Here is a 9995-nt window from a genome sequence, read left to right as displayed (position 1 = left end):
ATAATCTTCATTTCATAAACTATAATTAATAAATATATCTTATTTATTTTAAGGTTTTTTATTAAATGAAAGCTTTGCTTTATTGCTCAAGTGGCCCTAGCTAAGCATGATTAGTATCTTTATCATCACATTTAGTTCTTCGAATGTAATGAGTTGCAACCAAAAGTTCATTTCCACCAAGCAAGAGGAAGTGCCGTAGAAAATTAAAAGAAGACAATACAAGTTTCTCGTGGGAAAAATTGGTTCAAATTCGTGTGCTATTGGTTGATCACATATTGGTGATCAATTGATTAATAATTGTGAATGAGAAAATTTAGAGATCGAAATTTGAAGTCGTACATGATCAAGCACAAAATTATAAATAAAAATAGCTAACCTCTCCCTGACGAAGGAATGACAACAACATGCATTTCTGTGTTGTTTGGTGGAAGATGTAACCGAAGGGGATAGAACTTCCCATTTAATGGATTCCTAGAACAAATTTGGATATCAATGAGCCCTGTCTCTTCTTCCAACTTATTCTTCAATTCCCCCACCATTCTTCCCTTAAATAAGAAGGAATGTTCTTCAACATCATCTGCATCTTCATTCACAGACATACTGTAATGTATCACCCTGCCGTCATTTTTAACCAGTAAACCTTCCAAAGAATCATCAGACTGCACACATAAAAACAATCTTAATCCCATTCAAAAAGAAAAAGTAAAGTTCTATCAAGCCGATTGAGTTTAATGTTTGAACGGACCTCTTGTCTTGTCAATTTGGGTGGTGTAGTTGAAATGCATGTTGGTGAACTAGGCTCATAATTTGGTGCCGTTTCGATTTGATCACTGTGTCGTCGTTGTCGTGGTGGAGGTGGAGGTGTAAGATCTTGAACTCTTATCTCTACAACATCCACATCCCATAGAATCCAATCCTGCGTGGAAGATCTATGAGGAATATCATGTGTTATGTGGTTTCTCCATGGCGGTACGCCTCCATTTGCTCGTAAATATTGTCCGTAACAAGTCCTGAGCCTAACCCGGATACCTTCCCTAATAGGCTCCCATTCCACAGAAGAATCCAATCGTCCAGCAGGCAAAGTTTGCAGTACTTTCTTGCCTCTCATTCCCAGCAACAATGGCAAGTTACTGGCTGTTAAATATTTGCCAAAACAACTTTTCAAACGTATAGCATTGCTATTTGCGACAATTTCCACCGTCCATTTGGCGTTCCTGATTGTCCCATTTCGCTCTTGGCTAACGGTTTCTTCATCATCATCTGCTAATAGATACTTGTCATGGTGGCTCCGAAGGCGAACAGATTTTGCTTTCTCAAAGAGTTCCATGGCACTCTGGATACCAAGATATAGAACAGATCAATCACATATCTAAAATACGGCAATTCGATTAACAAGAAATTTAGCATTTGAAAAATACAGAGCAAGAAAAGAAAATTGACAATCAAGATAACATAACTTTTGTGTATAATTTGATAAAATACCTGAATCAAAGCAGCATATGGTTTAAAATGATGTCTTTTAACTCTAATGGTGTCTGGGAAATTGGAAGATTATGATGTGAAGGGTGGAGTTGTAGCAATCAATGAAGCAAGAAAGTAGGAGATTTACTATATATATATTGGCAGCTAATATTGGAGTTGCCTTGTAAAGAAAAAGAAGATTGCTAGTGATGTGTTATGATGATATCTACAGGCAAATCCGGTCATTCAAATTCAATCTTCATTTGTAATATCATTCTTTTATCTTTATGGGAGATTTTGTTATTCTTCATAAATTAATAAAAGCACAATATTATCACTTCGTGGAGAAGTCAGTATATATATGAAGAATAAAAGGGAGGATATTAATTACCTCCCTCTCTCTTCCACTTTTACTTTTTTGAGTTTAAACTAACAATTGCAGTTTATAACGTTAGTTATCCCAAAAGTGCACTTGGTCGCCTAGACATCAATTCAATAAGCCATATGAATTAGTTAATTCAGGGCACAGGTTGCTTTTATATAATGGCAAAACGAAAGTGTGGGTGGGGATCAATAAATAAACAAGAGAGGCAAGCTGGTGTGTGTGAGCGTGTGTATATATATTGTTAGGTGAGCGAACCCAGAAATTGACTTTAGAGTTTGAGTATATATTATTTCATTAATTATTTTCCACATCAAACTCAAGCATGCATGTGCCTTTGTTTTTCTTTATTTCCCTTGTATCCACTTATGAGCAAGAGAAACAAAAATCCATTTTGAAAGAGCAAAATGTAGATTCCATAGATATTAATCTTGCTATATCATACACCCTTTAAACCTGTAAATTTTATTAATCAAGTCCCATACGTTTCCGACGATATTTCTCAATCATGTCCATCTATTTATCGATTTCTTTTACAAGTATTAAAATTTGCGTAAGATTTGACTAAGAATTATTAATTAAAGGTTTCGATCTAACGTGCATATTCATTCATACACTTAATTTGACTAAAAAAATTGATTAATATTAGCAAAACGTTTTGGAAGTAGTTGATAAAATTCATAATATATTTGTTAATGGATTAATAGCACATATATTTTCTATTTAATTAGAAAGTAAAATAATTGAGGAAATAAATAAAATCCATACCTCTCTTGCAAGAGAATGTGTGTTGCTAGCCAAACTAGAGACCAGCTGGCAGCCTACATCCGAACGCTGTGAACTGGAAAGCTGCGATCCAACTGAAGAAGGAAAGCTAGAAGCAGGCGATATATAATCCTGTAATTGTAAATCACTTTCGATTATGTCCATCATATCCACTTCCCAAAGTACCCAATCTTGTGTTACAGTCCTATGTGGGATGTCATGTGTGACCGAGTTTCTCCATGGTGGCATGCTTCCGTTGGCACGCAAGAACTTGCCTCCTCTTGTCTTTAACTTAACACGAAACCCTTCAGTTCTAGGTTCCCAATCAATTGAACAATCCTGTACAGATACCGGCATGTCTTGCACCACTCTTTTCCCTGCCATGCCTAGTAAGAATGGATTCTCTGAGGCTGTAAGATACTTTCCATAGCAACTTTTTAGTCGGATTTGATGGTTATTTCCCTGAACAAACTCTACTGTCCAACGGGCTCTTCGTGACGATCCGTTGCGGCTCTGCCGAACAGTTTCTTCATCCTCATCTGCAACTAGGTACTTGTCATGGTGGCTCTTCAGTCTTACTGCTTTCGCCTGGTTGAAAAACTCCATGATAATTTATAACGAGACAGTAGTTAATGAGAAATGGGTGGGTGCCTCTTCTTTGTGAAGCTGGTGGAAATATAAGCTGGTGTAGTCTTTTATTATATAGTACAAATGGAAGCCTTAGAAATTGACTTGAGCAATTTGTGCCTGGAAGATGCCTTAATAAACTGTCCTCTTCTTAAAATTTGCTGACCATAAACAAATTATTTGAAATTGACAAAATCAACCAATGAATGAATGGCGAATTCTGGTGACTAGGTTTTGTATACGAGGCACGGCACCATTTCAAGGTATTTTTGAGTTGGTCCTAGTCTTTGAGGGACAAAGTCAACATTGTTGTGCTTCAAGCTATAGAAGGGACCAACAGGACTATTGACAAAGAAATTACCTTCTATTAATTATCATTATTTAGAATTATTTTTTGACCTTTTTATTTTTCACTGCTTAGATAATTATTATAATCAGCTAACAAAATGAAATCCAATACTTCTTGCTTGTTGGTATAATACATTACTAGTTTTCGGCCCGTGTTTCACTATGGATTAATTAAAAGCCTATAATTATATAAAAAAAATTATGAATGTTGTTATTTTTTCTTCATGTAATTAAATATTTAAAATAAGAATTAAAAACTCAACTAGCAATACCACACTAGATTAATCGACTACTATAAATGTTAATAAAAAAAGTCGTTGCGACTTATTCAACAAAATGAATCAATAATAAACTAATTGCTCTATTTAAATGATGATTTGGTTTTTAAAAACATATTAACACCACCATGATTTTAGTTTTGTCTAATCCTAACTAAAATGTGCAAAAAAAAAAAAACTATCAAAGAATTAAATTGAAAAAAAACAAGAGAGCTAAATGAAAAGACGACAACACATTGTATTGACCCTAGTTAACACATGAGATTCACAACCCTAGTAATGGACATGACCAAGCATCATAGCCATCTTTCACAACAGCAAAGCAGACTTTCTAGTCATTGAAGATGCCCCCAAGTGTACTATTACTCTTAACTATTGATAAAGTTCATTAAATCATAAACAGTCTTTAAACAATATCACACATAGCTGATTTAGGAATTTATCATTACTAGATGCTATTTATAGTTTTAATGGATTTTATTGAATCATCATTTGATTAAATGCTTGTTTACCCCTAGTTGATTTGGATATTGTCTGTTATCCCTTTTGAGGTCCATTATATTACCCTCGACTACTCAACTTTTCAAGGATGAATTATAAGAAATATTAATCATATTTTTTGTCAAGAACTTTGCAAACTCGGTCAATAAACTATTTTTGTTTGAAAATCACTTTCTTGTTTTAGAATCAACTCGTAAATTTCAAGGATCAAGTCCATTTCAGTCTAATTGTTGCAAAGAAATCATGAGAAATCATTTTAAGAGTGTTTATTTGATTATAACCCTAAAACATCTCATTCATCACTAAGATGCATCTTTTGTGCAATTTTTTTTTTGGTTGAGAATTGATAGGATAATGGTTGAGAAAGAAGTGTTAGCTCAAAGTGGAGCTATCTATGGTTCAAATAAATTATTTTTTTATTTTGAAAATAATTTTATTTTAAGTTTCTTATAATTCCTAGGGTTTTAATATTTCTTTAGAAAAAAGATAATTTGGTCTGGTGGAGGTTTATAATGAGATGATTTTTTGTTGTTGTAGGTTTCAAAGCAAGAGGCTTGACTAAAACTTGAGGTTTTGTTAAGAAACATTTGTTGTTTTTTTTAGCATTTATTTTATCAACATGAATAATAATAAATAACTTGTTTGTAATGTCATGATTCTTCAGAAAATATCTTTTACATTTTGAAAATATCATTTATTGATCCAAGTTATTTACTTGATTAAAAAGGATTTGTAAAGGTATGTAATTAGGCTATGACTTTTTGGCTATGAAAGAGAGGGATTCATAGGCTCAAAGAATGTTCCAAAGTTCCAAATACTTAAGGTCATTGTAGTTATATCTTTTTTTTCTTTCATTATGTTTCTTTGATTTGCCCTTTTTGTTTTCTTTGGTAAGGCCTCCTCATCTTGTTTGACATGGTTTTTTTTTTCATTTAGTTATGCCACCCAACATTTGGATTTCTCCTGCTTTTTGTATTTTTCACCGCATCTCCTTGGTTTTTTATTTTTCAATTTGTTCATCCACCAATGTAAAGGTGCAATCTTAGTCAAGATCGACTCTTGATCTTAGGAATTTTAGTTACCCTTAGTGTGAGATGTGATCCTAGTTAGGGTTTTTACAAATAAAAACTTATTCAGGCTTAAATTGAACCATAAAGGATATATTTTAGAATGTAAAAGGATAACAAAGATAACCTTTTTTATCATTTCAAGCACAAACGATTAAAACTGATAAATGTTATCCTTATTTAGTGTAATTGTTCAGAACTTTTGCATAAAGACTTATATTTTTATGAATCAATGACTAGCAAATCAAACTACATGCAATTATATATACAACTAAAATAAGGTCCAAAAGACATTGGGTGTGAGCTTTTCATATATTTTTCATGTCTTGGCTCGAAATCATTTGGTCATCTTATAGTAGGGATTGCTTGAATGACTCGTATTCCACACTCTTTTAAGCAAACATTGAATTATTTCTAAAGTCAAAAAGCAAGTCTAATTTTTTCAAGATTATTTTGACAAAAAAGAGCTTTTATAGAATTGATGTGCCAAAATGTTTTGAATGGAGCCATAGTAAGTCGTAAGGGTCAATTTTATGAATTTCAAAGGGTTTGCCTCTTAGTGATTTGCAAGATACACCTTGGGGTTTGAACATTTTCATTACTAAAACATAAGTTATTACTTTCACATAAATATCTCTTAATTTCAAAATAACAAAGACAAAGAAAAAGCAAATTTAGCTAAAAGATATGATATAATCCCAAAACAAAGTGTAGAATACAAAAATTTCATAACAAAATTGTTGACAATACAACATCTTAATTAGGCCAACCCCTCTAGCAACATTTGAGCCTTGCTAGAGTTTATCAACCATTGTTATTGACACGATGAAAAGATTAATGTCTTCTCCCAAGTGTAGGAGTGTCAAAGTAATAAATAACCTGGCAAGACCGGGGTCGAACCACAAGGAGGTTAATTGTACAAATTATAAATAACAATAATACAACAACAATAACAATAATAATAACAATAATAGTAATAACAACAACAACAACAACAACAATAATAATAATAGTAGTAGTAGTAGTAGTAGTAGTAGTAGTAGTAGTAATAAAGAAAAAGAAGAAGAAGAAGATGAGAACTTTGAGATGGAATATTAACGTAAAGATTTAACAACGATAACAATAAATGTCAAGGTTAGAGGATCCACTAATGGTATATCAAACAAGTATAGTATAAACTCTTATTAGTCAATTGGAAACCACACACAAAGGAGGTTCCAATCAGATTATAGATTGTAGTATAAACTCTTATTATTGAATTGGAAACCACATACAAAGGAGGTTCCAATCAGATTATATATTGTTAACATGATTACATTAGTCATCTTATTCAATTAATGCTAATACTTGTAAATCTCGTCAAGCATTCATGATTATAACTTATGTTAACAACAAATCAAGTTCCTTTCATAGCTCAGGTGTCGGTTATACCATACATTATGGGCTATGAAAGTGCCAAGCATTTGTTGTACCAAGTGTTATACAACATAAATCAAGATTAGTCATTTAACAAGCAAAATATTAAAGAGTGAACAAGATAACAAATACAAAACATGTTAGTATCAAACATTAAAGTCCATTTTAAGTTTACACTATACTTATTCTTACACCATTAGTGTAACCTTTTCACCTTGACATAACTAACTTAGCTAGACATAATGAAAGAAAGCAAAATAGATAAACAAAATAAGAACATAAAAGTTAACTAAGTAAAGGAAAGGAAATGAAAGGCATAAACTTGATATTAATGAAAGCAAAGCATAAACATTACAAAAAATACAAAGAGAGAAAGCAAGAGCGTGATCTTGATCTGGAAACCAAGATGCCTAAATGCATGGAAAATGCCTCCTTTTATAGGCCAAAATTGGGAACTATTGATTTGGTGACTAATTGATGAGTGGGTGGCCAACTCTTGACTTGGTGACAATCCTTATCTTCTCTTGTCTGCCCAGAACGTCATTGATAATGTCAAAATTAGAGCCACTCGAAAACATAAAAGTTGTAGGCAATTGTCTCATCTTTCTTGTGTAAACAATTCAGCTCATTTGGACTTCTATAACTCTAGATATGGCCAAAATATTGAACAGTGCTCGGGCTGGAGGATAGATTCGGGCTTCTTTGTTGTTGCTACAATTTGGACTTGAAACTAGCCTTTTTAGATCTTAGCCTCCATATGAAAGTTTTAGGCCTATGTCTTACCTTTCCATCCATATAAAGTAGACCTAAATCTGAGATCTATAACTCTAGATATAACTCAATTATCGAACAGTGTTCCGGTTTCGATTGCACCGACATCTCTTTTCTAAGTTTGGCCATCTCTTTATCCTTTCAATTTCAGTTCTTAAATTCATCACTCAATCCTTTCATTCATGTGATAGGCCTGCATTTAAAATGAACATTTACCACAAATTAAAGGTATCTTATATTATTAGATATAAATTATAGGTATCTTATATTATTAGATACATTATTATAAAACATATTTTAGTTAAGGAGTTATTGATACTTCAAGTGCAAAATGATGATATAAAACCATGATAAAAATGCACTTTTAAGTACTAATCACACCCCCCAACCAGCTTATTACTAGTCCCTAGTAATCAAAGCGTTAAAATAGAAAAACAATTTGTAAATTCCACAAAGCAAGGTATTCATCATTTAACTTCCATTAATCTATCCAGATAAACAAACTCTCATTAAATTTATATAGCTGCTCAATACCTCTTAACAAGATATTCATAAACCTTTCTTTTGTGCTCAATGTATCAAAACATAATTATGGGGCTTTTCTTAGAAGAAAACAAAAAAAAATTTCTAATGTTTAAGGTTAACTTCGTTGGGTTGGGATTATTATTTTTCTCTTCTTCTTTATTTTTTTTAAATATATATACATATAATTTAAAAACATCATGCATTTTTAACCCATGTAACGAGCTTTCAGCTAATGACTCCCAGACCAGTTGGTCTTAGGGCATTAGGTGTTAAGACACCCTTACGAGCTTAGTAACTCGAGTTGCAGATATTAATATGTAGATAGTGTAATATTTGATTCCCTTAAGCTTTTCTTCTCAACCCATTAACAAGCGTTGGGCCAATAGTTCCCAAGTCTTTTGACTTTAGGGTATTAGGTGTTAAAATACCCTATTGGGCTTAATTGCTTAGGTTAGGGAGGCTAAGAAACCAAACTTATCTACATTTTTATTATCATCATCTTTTATTTATTTTTTTCACTTTTTTTTTGTTTAAATAAGATACTATCCCTTTCCTTTAGTTGTTACCCTTAACAAAAGAACATAAATAATGTAATAATCCAATGTGCAACCCACCATCATATGTTAAAGTGTGTGTGTGAAAATTAAGGTTTAAGAATATATGTTAAATGAATATATGAGCAGAATTAGGTGACCTTGTTAAGAATGGTTACTAAGATGCGTCTCAAGAGTCACTTTAACAAAAGAGCTCCTTTACTCTGTCATCCTAGTAACAACAATTATGCATATGCTTTATGAAATATAAAATAATTTTTTTTTTATCAACTTCTACCCTCTCCCCCTAACCAAAACGAGACATTGTCCTCAATGTTCTAAGGTAGAAAGATAGAGTATAGAAGATATCACCTGAAATAACGAACACTAACAAACCTGAAACACACTTAAACAAATATAAGAAACAACAAAACACAAATATTATGCTATTAATAAAACCAAAAGACACAAGTTTTTACAAATGAAAATTCAAATCACAATTGTGATTATGGCTCACATCTTCCCTTGATTTTACGTCCAAGAACGGCTTAAACACCCTCTATGGGTCGGGGATAAGCTTCCCATCCAGTTTTTTTAAAAACCGACAAACAAGGTCTTTTTTAGTCAGATTCCCAAGACTATGTCAAGCATGTTCCTTATGGAATATTGGCCATAAATCATGAATTGCGATGCTTATCTCGACTATGATGAGACTTAAGAGTCAATAGAAGATTATCTAAAGACTCTCTATGTTTTGAAATAAATCCCACATTTTGACATTTTTCACAGGTTTTGCGGAATGCATGTGATTCCTTGAATATGGTGGGCCAATAAAATCCGCTTTGTAAGATTTCTACAATCCTCTTTTTTGACGAGAAATGATCTCAACGTGCCTTAGAGTGACAAAATTTAATGAAATTACTTACCTCATTGTCGAGAATGCATTTTTGAAATATTTGATCAGGATAATAATTGAATAAGTAGGGGTCATCCCAATAAAAATTTTGCACATTACTAAAAAAATTTCTTTTGTCTTCGGTACTCTAGTGAGCTGGCATTAAACTAAGAGAAAGTAGAGATTCATTAGGAAAGTAATCATTGATTGGTGTGATGTCGGGTGTAGAATCTGTTGTTACTTTTGATAAAAGATCCGCATCAACATTTTCGATGCCTTTTTCATCCTTGATTTCTTCTTGATTGGTCATGGCATAAGAAAATGGAAGTGCTGAAGTGGAATCAGTCATTTCTTTGCAATTTTCATATTCAACCCCTTCCTTACCCTCAGAGTTTGACTCATCATCTTTCTCACAAGGTTCAAGAG

At 32.6% G+C, this 9995-nt stretch overlaps 1 protein-coding gene across 2 annotated transcripts; it reads right to left on the bottom strand.

The window, feature by feature from the left end:
* Positions 1-340: 340 nt before the first annotated feature.
* LOC105117238 (uncharacterized) lies at positions 341-3320 on the bottom strand. Of its 2 annotated transcripts, none has more exons than XM_011014827.1 (3): positions 2612-3320; positions 746-1333; positions 341-659 (listed from the first exon to the last, which is right to left on the bottom strand). In XM_011014827.1, the coding sequence occupies exons 1-3, from the start codon at positions 3212-3214 to the stop codon at positions 372-374; spliced, it is 1479 nt and encodes a 492-aa protein (XP_011013129.1). In that variant the 5' UTR covers positions 3215-3320; the 3' UTR covers positions 341-371. The 2 variants fall into 2 exon arrangements, with proteins under 2 accessions (XP_011013129.1, XP_011013130.1); XM_011014828.1 differs by lacking the exon at positions 2612-3320 and adding an exon at positions 1483-1662.
* Between the last annotated feature and the right edge of the window lie 6675 nt (positions 3321-9995).

The sequence above is a fragment of the Populus euphratica genome, unplaced genomic scaffold, assembly GCF_000495115.2.
Source record: "Populus euphratica unplaced genomic scaffold, PopEup_1.0 scaffold1237.1, whole genome shotgun sequence".
Lineage (NCBI taxonomy): Eukaryota > Viridiplantae > Streptophyta > Magnoliopsida > Malpighiales > Salicaceae > Populus > Populus euphratica.
This window is presented reverse-complemented; position numbering and strand designations above follow the sequence as displayed.